This window comes from Denticeps clupeoides, chromosome 1, assembly GCF_900700375.1.
Source record: "Denticeps clupeoides chromosome 1, fDenClu1.1, whole genome shotgun sequence".
Taxonomy (NCBI): domain Eukaryota; kingdom Metazoa; phylum Chordata; class Actinopteri; order Clupeiformes; family Denticipitidae; genus Denticeps; species Denticeps clupeoides.
The window spans coordinates 29,832,163-29,856,940 of NC_041707.1; the positions used below are offsets into that span (position 1 = coordinate 29,832,163).

Below are 24,778 nucleotides of genomic sequence, written 5' to 3' on the forward strand. Positions count from 1 at the left end.
AGAGAAGCCTACCTAAACAAATTTTTCTGAGCATACACACAGAGATAAACAAATGAAGACAAAAAATGAAGTGTGTGTAATGCTTAAAAGCAGGGCAGTTAAGGGCTGTTGTAACTAATTGCACATCTTGCAGTGAATTAATAACAATTAATAGCAAGGCTAATGCTTGCTTTAATACAGATTTAAAATTATGACAGACAAAAGTGAGAAAGAGGCTCAAACAGGGAGATTATCTGGTCAATTTGTAAAAAAAAAATCTTTTTTTGTCGGGATTGTGTCTGGCTAGGATGAATTTCACATCAGTGAAATTCACTAATATGAAATTCAAACTTAGCTAATTCATTTCAACACACACAATTTTGATCAGTTAATGACAGTAATTAATGCCTTCATTTTGACAGTACCACACATCAGAGTATGTTTATTATCATCACAAAACATTTTTCTACATGATGTTGCTGGCAAGTGTTTTGGTTAACTTTTTTAATGATAATATTTTATGTTAATTTTCCTTAGAATTTTGTGTATTTTGATGCATTTAATTATCTTTTTCTTTCCTTTTGGGTTCAACTAAATAACATAAAAAAGAAAGGGCTATAATGCAGTTGTTTGGTGGATGTCCTTGAAACTGGAATAAAAATACATAGCCTAGCAATAGTAGCAAGTCATATATATTAAGTAAGTAATATATAAAATTAATAATTAAAATTATATTTGATAAAATATTTATAGTTATTTACCAGTATATTGTTCAATTTCTAAATAATAAAGCCAATTTCTCACCTTATTTTAACCTTAACTATTAAGTCTTTCTATACTAACCGATCGTGTGTCTTGCACATAACAGGAATCCACGGTTCTCAGATCTCATATAACAGATCATTATCTATATATTTTTATTATTATAAATTTGCTGTTCACATGTCCACTGTCATTGATTCCTTGTTCTTTAAGCAGTAAAAAGTAGTACTAAAACACATAGTTTATTGTACATTTGTTGTGTTAACACTAATGCCTTTTTGTTCTGGATACAGTGATATGCATGCATGCAATTTAACCCAGCATTATAAATACACTGATTAGGTTGTCATAGACATATTTGATCTTGACACCTTTGTCAGACTGCCTCATGACATTGTTTGTCAGCCCATAGCCTCATCTCTCAGGTGGAGACTGAATTATTGAGCAGCCAGTGGGAGAGAAGGCTAAAGTAGGCCCTCACCCCAAGCCTTGTTTAGAAAGGCCGACAGACAGATAGTGGCTGAGAGCTGCAGAAGGCAAAGATGCCCAAGTTATTAAGCAATGACACCTGATCAGCTCAGGTAAGCCAAGCCCCAGACATAAACAGACAGCTTCTTTCACTATGTCTGGTAAACAGACGGTGCGTCGCCCCTCAGCGGCAAGCTTCACGTGACTGTGTCGCCTCACCTCACAGCAGCACTGTACATCTCTTCTGTTTTTCATTTCAATATGAGAGAGCACTTATTAAACCTACACACAATTTCTATGTCTATTTATATATATTTATTACAAACAGCACCTTTTGCTGGATTGGGTGTTTGCATTTACAGTTACTAATCAGTCAGAAACTTTCAGAGTAGCGCTCAAGTTTCATTGTGAATCGGAATCAAAATATGTTTATTGTCATCGTAACAAGTACAATGAAATAAGGTGCAGTCCCTGAGCCGGAGAGATATTTTAAGTACTGTGTGTAAAAAAAAAAAAAAAAAAAAGCTAGCTTAAAAGAAGACAACTGCTTATATAATATAAAATATAATACAAGATATAAAAAACAGGTGGTATGGTAATTTCACACGATAACTGGTGTGAAATCATTCTGCTCTTTTTAGCTATATCAGTTTGAGAAAAGACAATAAGCACAAGAAACATACTGGTGATTTGAATGACTAATGAATAAAAAATTATAACAATGCAACATTCTGTCAACTATTAAGAGAGAACCTTTTAATCTATCTTAGAAATAAAGAATATGTGATGTCTTTGTGTAAGGAGCATACAGCTCTTGCATCGGCACAATTGTGCTTCTCAAACTATTAGGTTGACTGTCCTAAAAAAAATACTGAATCAATTCTTAAGCACAGTTCTCACCATGTGAGACAACAAAGGGACTGCATTCAGAGAGCAACAATCAAATTGTTTGGACTTTTGTCCATGGTGTTGACTCAATTCATTCGTGACATACAGTAAGACTGCGTTCATGTAAGAAGATACGTTAAGGCTTATTTAGAGGTTAATTACCCGTGGATGGCTTAAATTGGGCCTTACATGGTGGAGTCTAGGTTAGGGGCCATTCATCCAGCGTGGAGCCTCCACTGACGTGCTCTCTCATCGACAGCTAATTATTCCTCCAAGGCTGAGGGTGTCCGGTTTCAGCCTGCGTTCCAGCTACTAAACATTTATCTGCTACCATTCATATTTAATCATGCTCATTTATCTTAGCACAATGTAGGAAGCAGACAGACCCTTATTTGACACCGACCAGAAAAAAAAAAAAAAAAAAAAAAAATCTATGAAATTAACTGAAAAATGTCATGCGCCATCACCTACATGCTGAAAAGTGCCTGCACTCAGTCACTCAGGCCACAGCATGGTGACGTGCAGGTGTGGGAAAAAAAAGTTCCCTCAGCCAACACTGAACAAACCTTTTCTGCCCAAAACTACAAGTCTTTAATCAACAGAGACCAGTGGTCACAAGGGCAATCTGAACAAGGTATCTGAGGACATTAGGGAGGCCAGAAAACGCAGGGTGAAGATTACATGGAGGTGTTTGGCTCATTACTGTGAGAGTTCTGTGGAGGTAAGTGAGAGTTTGCTGATTGGGATGTCTGGATCCCTTGCAGGTCCAGCTGGTTGCCAGGTCCTGGATGACATGCTCCAGCAAGCCCTTTCAGGAGCTCCTCTGAGCAATTTGTACTTACAGCGCCCAGTATAATTATCCCCTGCCCAGCAGGCCAGCTCCAGGCCTGCAGCCAAATGTAATATTATCCTTCTCTTCTCCTGAAAGATGCAAGGCCTATTAAACACGAAACACCCTAATATCCCCTTTCTACCACTAGCTGTGAATCAACAAGTTTCAATGTCATGACACTTTTGTTATATTAGTTATGCTGACTGTAATTCAGGAACGAGTACATTGGTATCTAGATTATGACTACTTGCTCAGAGAACCTTGAAACAGTCTACACTAATCTTTATAAAGAAGATGTCATATTGTGAGATAGATGGTGAGCATGGGGGTCTGTATTCTTGCAGAGGTGCCATGAGCAATGGAAAAGGTCATAGACCAGAAAACATAACATTCCTTTAATATTGATGGTTTCATAATTATTTTGTTGAGGTTTTTGTCCTAAAAGACACCAAAAATGAGTAGCCATATAGTAGCTTTTTATTTGAAATAATTTTTCTGTTTCATTTGAAAATTTCATGGGCATCGTTTTTGATGTCAGAAGGTTCCCTGCCTTTAACATCATTATTATTAATATTTAATAATATTAAATGTCTCCACCAAAGATTCTTGTGTGATAATTGTCTGAGAATAGGAGTTGCCAAGTAAACGAAAAAAGCTAACTTCTACCAAGGTCAAAAGCAAATTATTATATAATAAGTCTAATGTTACATTTAATGTGAAATGCTTCTTTAATATTGATTTCAATTATGTGAATGTGACCCCTTAATTAAAATCTATAATTTATTGACCATGCATATTTAGATGAAAGAAACTAGTTTAGCGTCCCCTCCGCCCCATTATAGCATAAGTGTAACCAAAACATTTAAGAGTCATCTGACCCCTGGTGAGCACAGGTAATCAGAATGTGACCTCAGGCAAGTCCATCTCCCATTTCAGAGCATCTGACAAACACACCCCCACCAAGAGGAAAATCATGCATGGCTCCACACACACACACACACACGTCTGCACTCAAGACTGTCAACAACACACCCCAGACGATGGACAATTGGGGAGTATGGTGCCGTCATGGCAATATAATGCCAAATTATCTTGCTGGGTGATCTTGGGACGTCTTCATTATTTATCACTTTGTTTCAAATAATGGTTATATAATTACAAGCGAAAATCAAAATGAGGGGAGCGGTGAAAACATGACTGTGTTACGGTAACGAATATACTCAAACCATCGTATGGTATACGTCTGAATTATTCATCCAGGGAACCAAAAAATCAATCATTCAGGCGCTGCTTGTCATCCAGACCAGGGTGAAATATTAGCCAGGGTTGAGAACATCATATATCAGCTGATGAATACTCCTTAATGTATATTCCATTAAAAATTTACACTTGGTCTAACAGAACTGAGACAAGGTCCCTAGGCTTGCTAGTGTATGCAGTGTTACCTCATCAATGCTGCTATTTGTTGAAAGGCATGTGGCATGGGGTTGTTCAACATGAAGGTGAAGGTGGGTCGAGAAGGCTCTGCCCATTATTGTCCACTTATATGAAGATTGGGGGAGGAGGAGGAGGTGAAATGATCAGGTGACCTCCAGTCTGGGTTATGTGACCTAGCCACCCTCGCCCTACACCACCACCCCCTATGAAGCAGAGGGTGAAGTCAGATTCTTTAATGCACGGAAAACAAAAGTCCTGTCAGTCAGCGTGAGATAGCACATCAGCCAACACTGGCGAGTTCCACGCAGCATAGCACAGCCTGAAGACACTGTGCATCTTCACGCAGCTGATGTGAAATTGATGAAGAGCGGGATAACATTTGTCTCACCTTAATGACCTCACTTTAGTATGTAGACACAGAGGACAAAATCTGCAATATATCAGCATCAACTGCTTCTTCTTCTAGAAAATTTAGAAATGTAAAACTGTAAATTGCTCCTTAATGTTTTGCGTGTGGAATGTGTGGGTTAAAACATGCAATTATTTCTGATTTAAAAAGTTAGAATTAGAATGTATGACTCAGATGATGGTAAGGACAAATAAAACTTATGTTAAATATTGTTTAATTTTAGGGGCATCCCAGGTGAATTTGGTCAGCAATGTACTGTATAACACAGTGACTGAAAGCCCATACACTCTTAAGACATGTGGTATCTGCTTTTACTTCTCTTGTGGATTCAATGTGACACATGACATCATTGCATTTTCATGGTCTGCACAGATGCCTTTTGGCTAACAGACAAAAATTATAGATGATCTATCACAATTAGGACTGGTCAGACTGGTCTGAGAATCCAGTCTGAACAGGGCTAGCAGTGAAACATGTGGTGTTTAGATCTGTCACTGTAGCTGGAACTGTTCGTTTTTCCACCTCTGAATTATAGCTAAGAGCAAATGGAACGAAAACCAAGAAGACTTTAGACAGCCTCATGGGAAAATGCCTTTGAAGTAGCCCTTCTGTTTGTTGTGCAGTCAATAGATATGCAGATAAAAAAAAAAAACATCAAAGCAGCTTTCTGTAGTGCGATGCTTTGCCTTTTCCCGGTGGTAAAGTTTAATTTGATGTAAGTGGCCTATTTTTTTTTAATAGTACTCTATAATCGTTTTATAGTGTTATTTTGAAACCATGACTTGCCTTATAAATTACTTGTTTCAATAAGATCAGAATTTTGTCAGTTGGTGTCTTTCAAGACAAAACATTGTGTGCTTTGTACTTTAAGTTGGAGTTTAGATATTATGAATGCATGTAATAGTTTTTCTGATGGTCATCCTGGACATATTTAAAATGTGAGGTTGAAAAATTATATCCTTTTTCATTACTTTCTAGGAACAATAGACCCGTCAAAGTCCAATCAATTTCCATTCAATGAACCATCAATATCCAAACTATGTTCTGCTAGCACATTGTTCTGAAGTACTTTATCATGCTTGACTGGGATGTACACGGCATAAAAATGGAAGCTTATTCCATGTATAACAGTTTTTACCTGAAAAATAGTTCAAAATAAAATGTTAACCATTTAATGTAAACATTTTTCAAGAAGTCAGTGTAATTATTTGCTCATAAAATGAATGTTGCATCAATGGATGAAAATAACTGCATAACCTATGTGTTCAAGCCCTGTTCTCAAGGAAAGCAAAGGTCGCCACATCATTAGGCCATTGATCACATTCTGCAAAGCTGCTTCTACTTTATTGGCCTGCTGTGTGTGTTTTTTTGAAAAACTTTGGTAAACTTTGATGAAGATAATCAAAAGAAAATCCTCTCCCTCTGCGAATTTTCGATCCTTTGCAACATCTGCTAATCCGATGCAAAGAAGAGACAAAATATCATTCTTCAATATTTAATCACATCGAGGCTGAGCAGATCGGTGAGCCCCTTCATTTGCTTATCAAGGGAAGATTGAGCATAAACAGTCATTAATTAGCCCCTTCTGCCTCACTTGTTTTTAGCTGTCCGGCATCAAAACTAGCAGGGGATGTTGGGGCACAGTGGGCAATCTTGCTAAGCGAATGATTTCAAGGAGCCTCAGAGCAGTTTCTCTAGTGCTAATGAGTACCTCCGTTTCTCTCCATTGCTCTCAACTGGAAACTTTTTACCTTTCCTCCAACAATGCTGCAGCCCGGCACACGTCTAGCAGCACAGGATTATCAATTTTACCTGAGCTCCCCACACCTCCCTGTTGCTTTTCAATCAATAGTTCTTCCCCGTGGATGCAGACCACTTTGTGTTTGATGTCTTGCATCGTCTTTTTTCCCCATTTTCAATCTGTTGTTTTCAATGGTGGTATAAGCTTTTGAAGTATTCAAAAGAATTTCTCTGCATGCCGGGGTGAAAAAGTTGAAATTGAGCCATGTGATCCTCAGTAGGACTGGTGCTGCAGGGTGGTTTTCAGCAACAGCAGCAGGAAAAAAACCTTAAATATTAATACCTTAATCCCATGAAACATATGGATTTGTATGCATTATGCATGCTCATGGAGAGCGTGTGGCACTCGGTGGTAACAATAACAACAGTGCATTAATGCCTGTCTATCAGTGTGGCTCCTCTCAGCACCCAGGGTTGGCAACACAGGACTAATGAGACAGGCCATGTTTCTAGGTCACTCAGTCTTTGGAAAGAAGATGAAAGGGTGTCTATTGATTTTCTGTGATTCTGTCAAATATGATCTGAAAAATTCTGCAGGGTCCTCGATGCACATGGCGTGCACTCTATGAGACAAGAGAGGACAGGAAGTGCATTCCACTGTGCTTCTACCTGTTTTGTGGTTTTGAATTCATGATCATTACATCTGTCCTTCATCTGGTTCATTATGCTTTTTTAACAGTAAACATCTGACATGGGTGGAAAAAAGAAATAATACTAGGTTCATTAATATTGATAATAATAAATGCATTGAACACACCTGGCATATTTGTCCATTGGTCCAATGTCATTGGTAATGGTTCAGGTAAGTTTACAATGATCTATGATCATTTTATATTACTAGTGTGTGTTCAAAAATAATAATTTACTAGATTCTTTTTCAGTATTAGTCTTACTTTCTATTGTGTGAAATATTTTTGTTTCATTGAATGAAAGAAGTCATGCACACTGTAGATGAAGTTTCAAATGACTGCTCTGTGGCTACACAGCCTCATACACAAACTGTGATGAAGAGTATTGTTTCTGTCATGCCTGGCATTTTTACTTAAACATCAGACTAAACTCACTTACCCCCTACTACAATGAGCTACAATCACTGTTTTTTTTCTACCAAACGTCAGTAGGTATTGCGAAGCGCATAGTGGGATCTCACCACAGTAAAAGACCTTTTAGAATTTTAATCTAGTCAATGTCACAAAGTTCATTTGACTATTTTTCTCACTTCCTGCGTATTAACTTCAAGACAAATATATCCCATCACTTGACAAGTGCTATTGTTTCTAGATAATTATTCACCTCACATGTGAGTGGTTTTAATGTTTTGATGTGTACATCTGGATCATATTCAAAGAACAGTGTTTTGTGTGTGAAAATCAATGTATTCAGATTATTCATTAATTATTCATTAATTAACTGTTACACAGGATGCCTATTACAAAGTCCTTCACAACGCATGTAATTACACAGTGCTTTCATTTATTCAATCTTTAATGTTTTCATGTCAGAAAAATGTTTTTTGCTTACAGTTTAGTAAATAGATTTTCTTTTTCTTTTAAATTTATTTGTGCATACATAGATCCTCGGGAGCCAAATTTTGCTGTGAAATTTAGCCTTCGGCCAATTAAACCAATTAAACCAAACACGTGAGGTATTTGCATAAAAAGTCAATAGTGCATCCTTACAGAAGTCGATTGTGACAGCATCAACAGACTTGAACGCGTAGATGAAGATGAAACCCTTTGCTTGCTTTCTTCACCTCTGCCCAGTGGGGGACCTCTCACCTCAAGCCAGCTCTTCTAATCTCTTCCTTTCAGGCCACAATGGCCAACATTGTCATTCCAGAGGGCCCTAGGCCACATGCAGCTGCACTTGGCGATGGATGATGACATCATCTCCTCTGGAATGACCCCCTGCTGGGTGACTCATGCTGGAAAGGTCTTTCAGGTTTATCTGAACTGTTCCCCATGTGGTGCCAAACATTGATTAAAGTGCACTTCCCAAGCATTTGTTGGGGTGAATTTCTTCAGGTGTTCCAACCATGGAGCTGTTCATCAAGATGTTAAGATTTTATTTGTCACATGTATAGTAAGGGCAGTACAACATGCACTGAAATGCATGCCAAACCACTCTGTTTTGACTGTGCATAGATAAGTAATAGTTATAGTTGCATCCATTTTAGTGACAAACAGATTCGGAAGACACATTCACACATGTATCTTAAATAATAGCTTTTTTTTAGGGCTTAATGCGGAATTGTGCATTATCTGTCCCCGGTCTGTCCCCTGTCTGATGTGACCCTGTTTTGAACAGAGAACAAAGGGGAAGATGTAAAGATAGATAAATTAGTCAGGGAAAGGGCAATGTCTGAACGCTGTTAAACCCAGAGCACAGCAAGCAGAGCGGCTAAAGCAGTTGCTGAACTCCTTCAAGACCAATAAGTACAAAATAACCAACATCAATGCATTATATAGGTCCTGCGCAGTTGAGTAACTGAAGCCATGTGCCAAATTTAGTAATAATCATCACCTGTGGCACCACCGCACAAAAAAAACAAAAAAACAATGACAGTGTGAACTCATCTATGATGAGGTCACTGCAGCACAGGCTTAAGTCACATTGGAAATAGAATTGGAAGAGAAACAGGAGAGCCCAACCTTAAATACATGGATGGACATGACAATGGAGATTTGTGAAATTAACAGAATGAACTGACAGAATTTACTTTATATTTGGAAAAATCTGTTAAATATGTAAAATCTAATAGGCATGATTTTGCTTTTACAAATACTTATGTTATGAAGAATAAATACAAACATCTTATTTATATGTAGTTTTGCATGTATGTATAGTCTGGCATGTGTGTTTGTGCTTAATATGACCTATATATATATATATGAAACAAATGACAGGCACATTGTCTCTGAATCACATTTTGTTGGAAATGTTTTTTGAGTACACACTGCTGCCTCAATTTTTATGTTCTGATTCTAACAAGGGAAAATTAACAATAATACTTTCAGTTAAAGACCCCTGTGCTCGTTATCCCCTTTTAAACCTCATCACTAAACAGTTTGTTTTATACAAAGACGTCCCGCAGGGCTCATCCTCCACTCGTCCCTTACTGACCTCCCAGTCAGTTGCCAGGTCACATTCTGCTGCTTTTGTCTTGGTTTTTTTCACAGCCATTCATCAGCTATTGCCTACTTCACACCTCCATTGTCATGTAAGTCCAAGACTTTGGACTCCCACTAAAACTCTTAGCACATCTGTGTGACGGACCCCCTCCACCAACCACCCGGCGGGTTGAGATGAAACAGGTTTTAAATCAGGGTGCCTGAACCCCCTGCTGCTTTCTGATAGCCTTCAGTATCAGGAACCCCTTGTCCGTTCGGTTGCTGACTGTTTCTCGGACTGCTGGATGTGACTAGCGTCCGTGCAGCCAAGGTGCCTGGTATAAGCTTACACCCCAGACCCAGGCGGGATTACTGGGAAAAGACCCAGCAACCAAATCCTCTTCACCATTCCCCATGGGATGGACACAGTCTGATGATGTCATCATGAGGGTGGGGGGAAGATGAAGAAGGTGAGGTCATAGAAAGAAATTCTGCGGAGGTAGTATAACCATGAACTTTCACCAAGTCACAACACTGGTCAGGAGACTAACTGGTCAGATACGGATTGGTTGGTGTGCGCTGCCACGCGTTTCTCACAAACACAGTCATGTATGTCTTATGTCATCTTCACATGTGTTTGTAGGTGACTTTATTTTCCACACCGCCTTACATAAGGAGAGCAGGTCAAGGGTGGGGCCTGTTTGGTCCTGTGGGTCACCTCAGATCTCCAGCCCCACCCCCACGCTGGATTTTCCATCGCTTAGAAACTGTGTCCAAACATGTGGTTTATTTGTTCCTCTGCTTGTTTGTCTGCTGAGGTCTGAGTGACAGACCAAGCTACTGGCCAGTGTAGGGTGCCACCCCATGACCTTGTAAAAGAAAACCAATGAAAAATTAATGTGGGAAATACGACCGTCTGTTTTGTTTTGGCCATATAAAAGCTCTTCAGGTCATAAATGATGTTTACAACTTTTGTGTTGGTCTCCATCTCTAACCCTGCGATACCTTATATTAGCTTCTTTTTTTTTTAGTTTGGTCCAGTTGTTATCTCTGGCTGCATTCAGAACCTGGAGTGGTCACGGGCATAATCTGAAGGTAAGAGGAGCGGTCAGAAGATTTATTTTCCACAATGTGAAATGTTTCACTGTGATTGCCTATCGGATTTTACAGTGGGCACTAAAGCAATAAGTGACCTCATCACTCAAAGCCATCCATCACTGAGTCCGTCCAACTCAATCTCAGCGGGTAACGTAAGAACCAGGCCATTACGTTCCGTCAGTGCTTTGTGGTTTTCTGCACGTTCTCATAATCAAATGACAAGGGGTTGTATTTGGTGCTGGCAACATTGTTGAAAAATTCTGACATGGCAGGAGCCACACTCACTGTGCATTCACCAGCTCTTGATGATTTGAGGAGAAATGAAAGAAATGGAGAACAAGCTGCATGAGACCTACAAGTCTCCTATATGTTATATGGATAAAAACAGAAAAAAGACACACAGCAGCTGCTTGTTGCACAATGAATGAAAGTGAGGCACTGGTGCACCTGTGAGCTAACAGGGTGCTGTTATTTTGGGTGGAGGGGAGTGGAGCTTGGTAGCCATGACAGGCACCTGTTTGTTTTGGAGATCTGGTCCTGGGGCGGGGGGCATGTCCAAGCCTGTCACACACCCAGCTGCTCTGCCTCTCATCTCACTGCCTTCACCCGTACAGAGAGAGAGGGAGAGAAAGTAAGAAATTCAAAAGAAAAATGAGTGAAAAGTGAGTGCGAGGAAGCGATAGGATAGAGGCATATAGGAGCATGGTAATGAAAGAATGGGAGAGTGGGCGAGGGAGGACGGATGGGAGAACAGCATCAGGCATGATTCCAGTGGGAGAGGGATGACAGAACGGGGTGACCAGTTAAACACTGCCACACATTCCGAACTCATGTTTGAAATTTCCCTCCCCCATAACTCCTCTGAACTGTGATCATTCTGATAAGCCCCTTGGTAAATGTCATTGTGGGAGTGACACCAGACAAGGAAGACTGAGGAACATCAAGATCCATGTGTTTTCAGCCTAAAGAAAAAAATTATAGAATGGAACTTTCATACTTAAGACAACCGATAAAAAAACAACCTTAATTAATTTCATTTCTTAAGTTGTGTGGCTCTGTGCAGCAATTATAATGCACCATATTTACTTAATGTTTGAATAAAAACTGATCAACATTCCTACATAACAGAATGATTAAGGCAATGTTACAGATTGAGCCTATTTAGAAGACCATTTCAGACATGTGAGCAATTCCAGTCACTCCACAGAGCTCAGTGATAGTTAAAATGCACCTGGAATTGCAGACATTTGGAATTATTAGCAGGGAATGACCTCATATGAACCCAAGCACAGATGGAAACTAGACCTTGAACTTCTGACCTGATGGAATGTCCATGACGCTGTAGCACTACATTCTGTAAGATTGAGCATTGCTGCTTGCATTGTGGACATACCTAAGAAACATCTCCACTCATCTTGACTCTTAAATTATAATTACAAGGGAGAGTAAAGCTACAGATTGTCAAAGACATAAATATATATTTAATATGATAAATATTCTCAAGAAGAATAGGGATATAGTGTGATGCACAGCTAAGGCATTAAACATATTGACAATACTGTATGTATTTAGAGCATAATGTACTGATGCTCCAGTACTCCAGCACCCCCTTTCTAAGACTGTTGCCTAAACACTAAAGCAGTGAAATGGCAGCAGCTGTTGTTTTTTCCATGATGTGTCCAGAATGGGGCTGCATTCGGTACTGGGGACAGAGGATTAGTGAGGAGTGCCACTGACCTGCTCAAAGTTCCTTCATGCCTTTACCAGCAGGAGATGCCAGTGAAGCCACATCAGCCGGTCAAACAGTAAAGCTTAAAAGTTTGAGAGTTTCCAGATTTCCAAGTAAATATGGAATTAAATTTTTTGAAAAGAAGATAAAAAGAAGTCTTATAATTATTAAGTCTTTTATTATTATTCAATCATTAGCACAAAACCAATTATTCAATTTCAATACCTGGTGAATAAATAAAAAATAGATATCAAATAGTTGTTCCATTTGTTTAATTGGTCTCTCTTCAAACTTCAGCTTGCTAAGTAAACTTATTTGAAGAATTGCGTAAAAATCTGATGAAAATCTTAAAATCTTGTCTCTCACTTATCAGAGTGCCATTCTTGTTTTTTATACAGACATTTAAAGTGAAGACTATTAGCGATGCAGTGAGCAGCACAAGCACAACATAATAGAAATTGATTTAGAAGCGCATCATTAAGCTGACAGTTTGATGGAAAGACAGGACGGCCAGCTTAATTGACCCCTGGATTGCACCCACATGGCCCAGTGAGTTAATAAGCCAAAAGGCAGACATGCAACACTATGACATCACCCCCTCTGATCCCTCACATCGATCACTCATGTTAACCTGGAATCTCTGGCTGCCAATAAATACCCCAGTCAATGACCCCAAGGCTCATTGGACCCACAGCTTATCAGGAAGTGTGTTAAATGTGTTGTGTTTTGCTGTTGTTTCTCTAATTACCTCAGTTCCCTTTAATGTGATTGCAAATATCTTAACAACCTAAGTGGGTTTCACCGCAGCCCTTCGGGGCATACAAAACCAACATGAATATATCAGCTTATTGAATACAAAATTTATTTTCCATTAAGGGTTTCTCACCCTACAGTGTTTTGTAATGTGGGCATATTAAGAGGCTGCAGGATTTCACCTGCCAGTAGACTATGAATGACATGAATGAGTCAAAAAGATAAAGTTAATATTGTCTCTCAAGCCTTACCTGTGAGTCAAATCAATGCAGCAGCAATAATCATAGTTATTATTACTATTCTACTTATTAATTACTTTAAACATTTTAAAATAAAATATAAATATATGTAATGACAAGCTTTAGCTTTAAGAAGCTTTTTGTTTTTTAGAATAATATTTAATAATAACAGAATTTCAACTGATTCACCAATGTGATTAACGAAGTGAAATAAGCATCTTTAGTCTGTGAAAAGAATCCCCACTGACTGGACCCAAAAATAGGATCATGTAATGGATCCCATTCAGCACTAGGTGGCGCTGGAGTTGTGCGCTCGCAAGCTGAAGGTTGGATCAGGTGCAGTTAAGGCATTTGGCAGACGGCCTTATCCAGAGCGACTTACAACGTGCTTCCATGTTACAATCAATGAAGTGATCAATTCTGGAAGATACCACGTCATAATTTGATGAACGGTCTATTGAACAAATAACTGTTTATTTTAAAGCGGTGATAAGTAATGTTATTGATATGTTAAAAAAGTTGGGTCAATTGTGAATATGAAATCAATACACAGACTATACTTTTAATTAATTAAAGACCATGACAAAAAACAAAAAGCAATACAGATTTTTACAAGGATTTTCAAATGGAAGGTTCATAACCATGTTCATAGAGAAAACCATTAACCTACACGAAGTTCTTGTATGTATAAATTAACTTTATTTGACTTTTATGTTTATTAGATTCTTTGAAACCGAAGATGTTTATTGTAAGGTCTGGTATTGTAAGGAAATATTTTACAGCACAAGATGAAGATGATTACAAGATGAAGATAAAATGCAGATGGCTGTATTTTGTAGGTGCCTATGAAATGTGTCACCCTCATATATAATTAGGTGGATGTTTGTAAATGGGGTTTTGAATTGCATGAATCATATTCATGCTATGCTTCATTTTTTATTGCCAGCAAATTTAGAGTAATAGCCCTTAAATGTAATTTATATAAAATTATTGCTATGTGTTAAAAAATGGGTCTGTTACTGTTAAGTGGCACATATTTAAGTTGGTGCCATGTGCTCAGTTATGCATTCAACCCAACAAATACCAAAAGACTGGCATAAACAGCTACACTTGCCTGCAGGATGTTCAGCCTGTTGTTAATGAGGCCTGACCACCTCAGTTTTATTCTTTTCCAGATCTGGGCAGTCCATAGCGCTCAAAACCAGATTTGAGCAGACTGAATGTAGTAATGTAAACACACACGGTATTTTGCCTCAGTGCAAATGGAAAAGTTAATATTTAATACTTTTAGATGACCAAATGTTAAACTGATGCCTCCATTGCATTAATTTGAATATGATAGTCAGGATGAATGAGCACTCAAACACTGTAGCTGCATGGCCAGGCTTCTTAATAATGTTTTGTAGAAATATATTTCTTCACGTTTACAAACAGGGTGAAAACTAAAATATAAAAAAACATCATTTATTGTCCATATGTAAACTTTTAACATTTTGTCGCATCCAAGTGTGCAGCAATTATGCAAAGTTTCTGTAATTAATACTGTAAGTTGTTCATACAAGCATGTAAACAACACTACATTTGATTATATAAACATTGAAAAGTGTGCACCTTTTAAACCACATGCAGAAAAATGAGCATGTGACCCATTACACAGCACATATCACAGCATATACATCACAGTCTGACCAATCGCTGTTCACATTTGTAATTTACACCATTCTCAATGGTGTAAATTCTTTACAGCATTCTACAGTATCACTTAACATTAAGGCCAAAACAAACAAAATTTACTGTCCTAAGACAGTTAACAACACAGACACACACAAACCTGCTTTACATATATTGACAAAAGACATTATTCTAAACATGCAAAAACATAAAGCCATACACTTTAATGCAGGCAATGTAGACACTAGTGTTGTAGTCATGACCACCTAAACCAAAGAACAAGGCATTGCCGAGACTGTATGGTATGAAGTCCAAGACTTGATACAGTATGTGCTCTTGCACATAGACACAGGATTGTAATCAGCTGGACTCGTTTTATGTGCATACTGCAAGATGGAAGGACTACACAGACTTCATATGTGTTATTGACATCCAGGAACAATTACGAGGTCTAGGGTTAGGGTTATAGATGCATGGTTATAGATGGATGTTCACAAAGTGCAGAGAAAATGGCCTTAAAGCCAAAAAAAAAGTTAGAAGTTAGAATCATATTAGCTGAGTTCGGTTCTGAGAGGTCAGCATACAGGCATAAACGGATACTTAATAGGAGACAGTACTTCTATAAGGAACCTAATTATTTTTGGCATATGGATTAAGTTAAAACATTTTGGCATGTGTATAAATGGGTGTATTGAAGGCTTCTCATGAAAAATTATTTGTCTGAATTCCAACAAAACCAGAAGCGACCTGAGAGTTAAGGGATGTTTTGTCCAACTGTCTAAAACTTAAGCCCACAGACCATGGTACAGAATAATAACTTGTGTGCACACAAAATAATTATTTCAATTTATAATTTTTTCAATTTGGTATCAATTATTATTTGATACCAAGAAACACAGAGCTTGTCAATGGTCTTGTAATTAGTTATCTTACTTTTCATGGTGCTTCTTCTCCAGATGCCTGGTGAATGCAGACGTTGTCCCAGCTGTTCCTGTCAAGGTGGTTTGACAAAACTGGCACCCCTATGGAAATCTAAGTGAGCATTTATTCCATATCCTTGATGTAAGATATCTAAGTGATTAACTTGTTTGCTAGTTGTACTTTTACTGCCACATGTGAAAAAAAAAACTCTTACAAGTCAGGTTTTCCCACCAACTAGTGGCACTTTTGTATAACTAGTTCGAACAAGGGTGATGCACTAGGGCTACACTAGGGCATGCATTAGGACCATGGCCTGACATCTCCATGGTTGTGAGATTAAATCTCGGCTGGGACCTTTTGTTTACATGCTCTGTGTTTGTGTGGGTTTCTTTTGGGTTCTCCAGCCTTCTCTGGGTGGATTGGCACAGTGTCCTGGGACCAAATAGTGAGTGATTGAGTGAGTGAGTTAGTGAGTGAGTGAATAAACCTTTGATATTTCCAACAACAGACAACTGTCTCACACTTATTTCCATAATTTACATAGCATACTTCAGAGTCACTGTCACACGCATCACTATCCTTTCCCCAGCATCAATGTGTCATACTTTTAATAACTCCCACCGTCTTCTTTGCCTTTTTATCCCCCATTTGTCAAACGTTGCATGCACACTGTATGGCTTTTCCAGCTCATCTGAAATGATTTTGTCAGGAACTGAAATGATTAAGAACAGATACTTTGCTGCATTATGGTGCAGTGTAATTTGTGAGGTTTAGAAAATAAATTATTATAATTGTTGCACAAAGCATGCCCAGGGTGTTTAAGTTGTATCTGGATCCAAGCCGCAAAATTAATGTTTACAGTTATTAAACACAACACACTGATGAATTCTGAAGCCACAAAGCCACATAACATCAGAGAACACTAGTATGAGGCACCACTATGAACATCAGCCAAACTATATACTGAACTAAGAACAATTTTAAGAAAGTTTTACTTTGAATAATTAGATTGCAATCTGCCTAGCATCATTCTTTAGTGATCAGCCAAACAGGAACAGAGTTTTTTCAAACTCACTGATAAGGTGATGTCTGTGTACTGAGAGGCATCCTTTGAATATAAATTTGCATTGCCTTGAAATTCCAATGAAGAATGTTGCAGTGATGCACAAAGTATACATGCTTTGCATTCATATAATATCCAGTAGTACCAGAGCAAAATTACATGACATTTTCATTTAAAACAAGTGTGAAGACTCAAAAATGATCAGGGTCATGTGCAAACCTGAACCATTTACTAATTTTAATGCCGAATTTCTCAAATAGCCGACATAATTTTTTGGTTAAGCATAAAAACCTAATGTTACACCCTTTTAATTTTATATGTTTTGTTTTACTACATGACACTGGAGTTCAGTATTTGCTGCTTCAGTGCTTTTTTGTCAGTTGTTTCTGTGGTGTATTGAAGTATAATTACAAGCATTTTATAAGTGTCAGGCTTTTATTGATAATTACATCACATTTATGCAAAGAGTCAATATATGTAGTGTTGACTTCCCTTTTTTCAAGACCTCTGCAATTCGCCCTGACATACTGTCAATCAACTTCTGGGCCAAATTATGTCTGATGGCAACCGATTCCTTCATAATGATAGTTTACATTTACAGCATTTATCAGACACACTTATCCAGAGCCTTAGACAAATCGAAGAATTAACGGCACAAATAAATAAATAATCTTTCGTGACAATAAAAAAATCTAATTTGCAAGGGAAATGATGGGCACAGCAGATCCTGACAGCAGAGCTGATTACCCATAAACCTCACCGTCCTGTCAAAGGTAAGACCTGATTATGCTTTATTAGTATAATACTAGTAAAATGTTTGTTTTATTTGTTTTATTTGATCTTCTAAGCAATTGAACACAAAAATGTATTTTGTGCTTTAAGCGTAGGTTACAAAATGACTAAAACTACAAAACAGGAACTTTTCTGGATCATCTTTTGGTTTGTGTCTGGCTTGTGTCAGTCAGGCATGTGCTGTTATAACTGCACAGGTAACTGTACAAAGATGGTGATAGTAACACAAAACACCTGCAGTCAACCAGCATCCCAATTCTGCTCAACACAGACAAACACCACCTGTCCATTGCTGTTTGGAAATTTGTGTGTGTTCTATGGCAATAAGAATTACTCTGGTGGGTAGAATACTAGCAGTTTTGTAGAAAAGTGCATATTAAAACGGACTATTCACTGAACTGTTTTTATCCCCTATTTGTCAGGAAAATGTGATCTTGTGAACTTTACGGTAGAATGGAATGGCAGTGGATTAAACATAACTTTACCTCAGACAACTGTACAAAACCTATCCCTGTGGATAATATCAAATACAACCTTAATGCCTACAAATTGTACAAATTTCACAGATATAAATACAGGTAAGTTGTCCTCATGTGACTTCACAGCTTCCCCTGATGTTCTCATGTTCCTTCTGTTTGCATATATTAATTCAAAGACAATTTTAAATTTGTTCAATGAATTTGAAATATGCATGTTTTTGGCAAATGTAATTTTGGCACAAAGTACTATATTGAGTGATTTTTAAACACTGACCCTGTTGTTGGACTGTTTAATTACAGGATCTGTAATTAAGCCATATGACATACTGAATAAATGCCACAAAACTTCCAAATATGATAAAAAGAAATGTATAGGTTAGTAAAAACTTTTTTCCATGTTACAAAATATCCACTTTTTTGTCCATTTGCACCATGTCAATTGCGCAGTAAAATATGTAAAACACAGTGAGATTCAATGATGATTGACTGTCTTACAGACAAACCTCAAGATGTATATGTCATTACTGGTTTTCCGTCCATGTGGCCCATGACATGCGTGACCTGTACTCCACCAAAAAAAATTGCTGTCAATCCTAAAGAATTTCAGAGTCCAGATGGCAGTCTAAATGTTTCTAAAGCTAAGTAAGTAAACTTTGATAGTGTTTGTACTAAATGAAAGACAAATTACTGGCACACAGGTTTGGCATCAGGCTCAGTTAACTGTGCAATTATGCCATAATTGATGTTGTGATATGATAATGTGAAGTGTACATCATTGTGTAAGAAATCACTCAGTGTGCTCAAAGATGCCTTGACTTGTCCTAGTGACTTCATAAATGACCTTGATGATATGTTGGGGATTGCAACCAGTGCCTCTATATCAGCTAATGGGATCAGTGGCTTCATTCAGAAGTTATTGAGCCCACAAATGCTTACCATTGGGTACTCTGAAGTCTCTAATGAGATGGAAGTGAGTGTTCTATGTTCCGTTCTTAGTTTCATAACCATTTGTGATGATACACATCCTTGTGCGCATGGGAGACATAGAACATTTATTTTCTTATAGGTAAGTCCTGATGCAGAAGAACAATTGGGTTTCTGGGTGACCATGCCAGAGGAAGCTGTCTTTCAATCCCAGTCTAAAAACAATGGTACTGGAATAGTTGCTGTTGTAAGGTTCAACAATATGCCTCTGGTAAGGCCCTGTCAACCATGATTACATCTTCAGTTATGATCTGCAAAATGTGACTGAATTTAATGAATTTTGTAAGGTTCACACCAGAAGCAACCACTGGCAATATTATTTAACATATAAATTAACATAGCCTTTTACACCAGATTGAATTTAGTCTCACTGCAGTGAACAGGATATTTTTTATGTTAACATTTTTTTAAGGTTGGGCCAACATATTTAGCTTAATTATAATTTTTTTGTCTTGGCTAAAGGATGAAAAAAATAGCAGTCTTCTAAAAGGTGCAGTGTATGCTATTACAGTGTATGCTCCTGTGAACAATTTGTTGAATGAAATACAGCTTAACTTCAACAACGAAATGGTAAGAAAATGTTTTTCAGTTTTTAACAACACAACACACATAGAACCTGAGAGAAGAATTTTTTAACATGACTGCATTCTTTCTTTTTTTTTTTTACAGAGAAATAATACCAGCATTTATTGTGTCTCGTGGCAGGGGGATGGTAATAATCAGTCTGAAACGTGCTCATAGCTGACTGTATTTCAATGTGTTTCAATTCATGCAGATGCCTTTTTTTGCTTTAAGGTAAAATGCCAAACTGGACAACAAGTGGTTGCAAAACAGTTGTAAACAACAGTGACATAATATGTCAATGTTCTCATCTGACTTTCTTTGCAGTCTTGATGGTAAGACAGTGATGAAACATTCAAACTAAAATATTCCTTCGCACATAAAAACTAATTAGCAAGGTTAAACTAATGAGTCTCAAGCTTAAATACAAAAGATTCATTGTGGAAGAATGCAGCTGAGACAAAACTAAAATCCAGTTGTTCTTCTGGATTTTATGCTATTTTGCCTCATTCCTGCACATGAATTATGACACTCACATGTTTTCTGTTAAATACCATCATGTGAAGCAGGTTATCAAAGAACAGAAAGAACATGCTATATTTTACCCAAACACAAGCTCATCAATCAATAAATTGACATAAAATGTTTCTGTAGTTAAATTTTTCCAAAATAACTACTGGAATTGTAGTTAACCGGAATTTCATTTATTATTCAGTGTACTGTACACAGCATATATATGTAATGGACTGTGTTCAGATGATATTCTAATAAAATGGTATAATTGACCTGCAAACTGATGCAATAAGTGATGAATTACTTTGTATGTTATGTAATTTTCTCTTCCTGTTTCCTATAGTATGCTGTCACATTTTACAGTTTGTTTTAGAATCATTCTCTTTGTTGATCTATAGAAACCAGAAATACAAACCATCAGCAGTTCTGACCTGGAGTCGCTAACGTACATCAGTTACATCGGCTGTGGTCTGTCTTTGTTCTTTGTGGGCATTGTGTTGTTCATGCAATTCCTTCTACGGTAATGTGGCCATTATAGTGTCAAACAACACAATGTAATCTATAATCAAAAACCATAATTACACAGATTTAAATATATTCATGTAATTATTTATGAATTAAGAAAACCGGTAATTTTATGGTAAAATGGAAAACTAAGTATAGATTTAAAAGTACAGTACAGGCCAAAAGTTTGGACACACCTTCTCATTCAATGTGTTTTCTTTATTTTCATGACCATTTACATTGGTAGATTCTCACTGAAGGCATCAAAACTATGAATGAACACATGTGGAGTTATGTACTTAAAAAGTGGAGACCTGGCCTCCACAGTCACCGGGCCTGAACCCAATCAAGATGGTTTGGGGCGAGCTGGACCGCAGAGAGAAGGCAAAGGTGCCAACAAGTGCTAAACACCTCTGGGAACTCCTTCAAAACTGTTGTAAAACCATTTCAGGTGACGACCTCTTGAAGAGCATCGAGAGAATGCCAAAAGTGTGCAAAGCAGTAATCAGAGCAAAAGGTGGCTATTTTGAAGAAACTACAATATAAAACATGTTTTCAGTTATTTCACCTTTTTTTGTTAGGTACATAACTCCACATGTGTTCATTCATAGTTTTGATGACTTCAGTGAGAATCTAACAATGTAAATGTTCATGAAAATGAAGAAAACACACTGAATAAGGTGTGTCCAAACTTTTGGCCTGTACTGTATATTTATTTACTTGGTATAGAGATACATATCCACAGAGTGGGCTTGTTCACTAGTGTAATGTCAAAGGCATTCTCAGGATTTACAAAATATATAGATAAATCATGAACAAAATGAGATATTTATAGATAATAATTACACCAACATAGGTGTAGTTTGTTTTCTTCAAGATACATTTATTAAATGTACCAACCTGCCAAGTTTCAAAGCTGCACCTTATGGTTTTTGCTGCCAAACACATTTTAAGGCAGAAAAAAAGCAAATCCAAGCAAAAACAATAGAGTTCCCACAGCTTTGCTGCTTGCCCTAATTTTACATAATGAAAAAATATTAGTTTTATTGTAAAATGAACAATATTTTTTACTTCATAAGCAGAGACACTAAAATATGTTTATGACAGAAAAGTTTAATTTAAAAATAATTTTATATTTAATATGTTCTTATTTTACTACGTACCTGTTTCCGTTTTCCAGAGTAAGTGCATGAACTCACACTAGTAATCTCTGTGTCATCTGTTTCACAGCAAGGCAAAAGCAAACCCATCCACGAAGATCCTGATGAATCTCTTTGTGGCCCAGTTCTTGCTGAACCTGGCCTTCCTGTCGAATGAGTGGATGACCAACACAAACAGCCCCGTCGCCTGTGTGTTCATAGCGGTTTTTTTGCACTACTCCTTGCTGGCCACATTTGCATGGTTTTTCCTGCAGGCCCTTCATATCTATCTGCAGTTTTGGGGCACGGACATTCATACCAAACAGTACATGCTGAAGATCTGCATCCCTGCCTGGAGTGAGTCAAGGAACCTATAAGTGTGTGTACAACTGAGAGAATTGCAAAGTAACCTTCTATTTTCTCCCTCTACAGCCTGCCCTGCTATTGTGGTTATGGTTGTTGGATGTCTGGGAAATTATAGCATGCAAATCATTCCTGTCACTAATGGAGTTTCACCAAAAATGTAAGAGCTTTCCGCAATACGTTTTTTGGGAAACTCTGTAATACCTGTTAACTGAGAACTGTGAATACTGAGATGATTTAGGGTGCGACTTTTAAACTTGTTTGCTATATAACACCATGTATGTATTTCTGGTCATGAGTTCTGCCCATTTTATAAAAAGATTGTGTTCTGGGTCACCAAAATAGTTACATCAACAAAAAAGGGTAAATACTGAGGATGTTAGTTTGAATAAAGCACCGCTCTTCAGGTTATATAAGGCAACTAAGATATCTGTTACATTTGTCCTCAAAACCATATTTCTGTTTTGTCTCTCCAAATATCTTTGAACTTTACAAATTATTTTGATTTTTAGGTGCTGGATCAACAATATCCTGGTTCAGTACATTGTGAACATTGGAACATATGTGATCGTGTTTGTCTTCACACTGGCTATATTCATTGTGATTACGCAAAGAATTATTTATGCCAGAAAGGTTGAAATGGAGGGCAAAAAAAAGACCTCAATGTCTAAAACCATCATTAGCCTAGCGGGGCTGTTCAGCATGTTGGGCCTGTCATGGGGAGTGGCTTTCTTCAGTTATGGGAACATGGTCGTACCTTCCTACTACATCTTCACCATCATCAACTCTTTCCAAGGTTTGCAATTATCTGACCACTGCAACCATCTCCTCATATGTCACCTCACCCCACATGGTTGGACACTGAGCAATCCCAATGTTATTTTTATTGATATTTGACCAAATGTCTTCAGCTGCTGCACTGTGGCTGTCTGGTATGGCAGGAGTTTATATGATTATAATATTATAAATATTTGTTTGAAAAGCTAAAACAACGTTTGATTGGCAGTAAAATGTGATGTCGCTACTTTGTGTAAACTGTCTTAGTGAATTCACTTTTTTTACAGGTTTCTTCCTCTTTATTTACTACTACAAATCCAGCAAGGACATCAATGGCCATGACTGCTACCAAGTCTCAGAACCACAGGCTTCAGTGATTTCAAGCAACAGCTGTGGAACAACTTTAACACAAAGTTAAACTGGAACCACACAGGCACAGCGTTTTCAAGGAAGAACAGTAGTATGGGAATTTTAATCTTTTTTAAATTATTATTATTATCTTGTCAGCTTGATGCATCTGGAGCTTATCTAACGCGTTTTGTGTATTTGACAATTTCCTAACACTAGAGGACAGTGTTGGACAGTCTTTCTAGCAATATAAGTACGTATTATAAGACAGAAATGTCTTCACTGACAGGATAGCCTATCAAATGAATAATTGTTATATTGTATTATATTATTGCATGTTTGATTCCTTAACTTAAACATGATTTGTCATTATTCTCAGACTACTGTGAATAATGCTATTCACACAAATTGGCTTAAATAAGTGAAATGTGAAAGTGAAGTGATTGTCATTGTGAAACACTGCAGTACAGCACACAACAGAGGGCACAACAAAATGTGTCCTCTGCATTTAACCCATCACCTTGGTGAGCAGTACATAGTGGGGACGGTGCTTTGCTCAGTGGCACCTTGGACCGTCCGATTATGGTCCACTTTCTTACCTGCTAGGCCACCACTGCCCCAATGTGAGATTTTGAGCATTTGCCTCTGGATTATAATCACATTACAATGTGCTTGTGAAATGATCTTATTATTAGGTGTACAGCAGAATAGTAGGACAACAGTTATGTAAATGATCAATTATAACGTTATTGTAAATTATGTGATAAAATTAAATATAAACCAGTCAAGTGTCTTTATTGTTTGTTTTCAATTAATATTTGCAATTAACTGTATAAACAGCAGGCCAGAGGGTGCAGAATGGCTTCCACTTCTCAATACTCATACTGCTCAACTATGGTTTAAAAATGTTCGAAGTGCTTTTTGTAAGTGAAATGTAATTTCACTACCTTAAAACAGCACTGTTTCAACTTTAAAAACATCACTCCTAAGAGGATAATATGCAGTAAAATTTTGAATTATGTGGAGTATATGACGTCTAAAATGTGGCCCTTTGTGTTTCCACCATCTCCATTCATGCATAATATCCAGGTTTGGCCCTATTTTCTGCAGTTTCTGTAATGACCTAGAAGTGTAACAGAATTCAGACTGATAATGCCAA

The 24,778-nt window shown here is 37.5% G+C and overlaps 1 protein-coding gene across 2 annotated transcripts; it reads left to right on the top strand.

Annotated features, from left to right (window-relative positions):
* Nucleotides 1-17,835: 17,835 nt before the first annotated feature.
* LOC114794540 (adhesion G-protein coupled receptor G2-like) lies at nucleotides 17,836-24,412 on the top strand. 2 transcript variants are annotated; one of them, XM_028987176.1, is made up of 16 exons: nucleotides 17,836-17,932; nucleotides 18,042-18,148; nucleotides 18,223-18,289; nucleotides 18,374-18,529; nucleotides 18,731-18,805; nucleotides 18,928-19,072; nucleotides 19,256-19,400; nucleotides 19,497-19,625; nucleotides 19,877-19,984; nucleotides 20,084-20,126; nucleotides 20,210-20,310; nucleotides 20,887-21,008; nucleotides 22,223-22,488; nucleotides 22,564-22,654; nucleotides 23,007-23,290; nucleotides 23,559-24,412. In XM_028987176.1, the coding sequence occupies exons 4-16, from the start codon at nucleotides 18,490-18,492 to the stop codon at nucleotides 23,687-23,689; spliced, it is 1,680 nt and encodes a 559-aa protein (XP_028843009.1). In that variant the 5' UTR covers nucleotides 17,836-17,932; nucleotides 18,042-18,148; nucleotides 18,223-18,289; nucleotides 18,374-18,489; the 3' UTR covers nucleotides 23,690-24,412. The 2 variants fall into 2 exon arrangements, with proteins under 2 accessions (XP_028843009.1, XP_028842999.1); XM_028987166.1 differs by having other exon boundaries at nucleotides 17,889-17,932; nucleotides 18,042-18,289.
* Nucleotides 24,413-24,778: the final 366 nt, after the last annotated feature.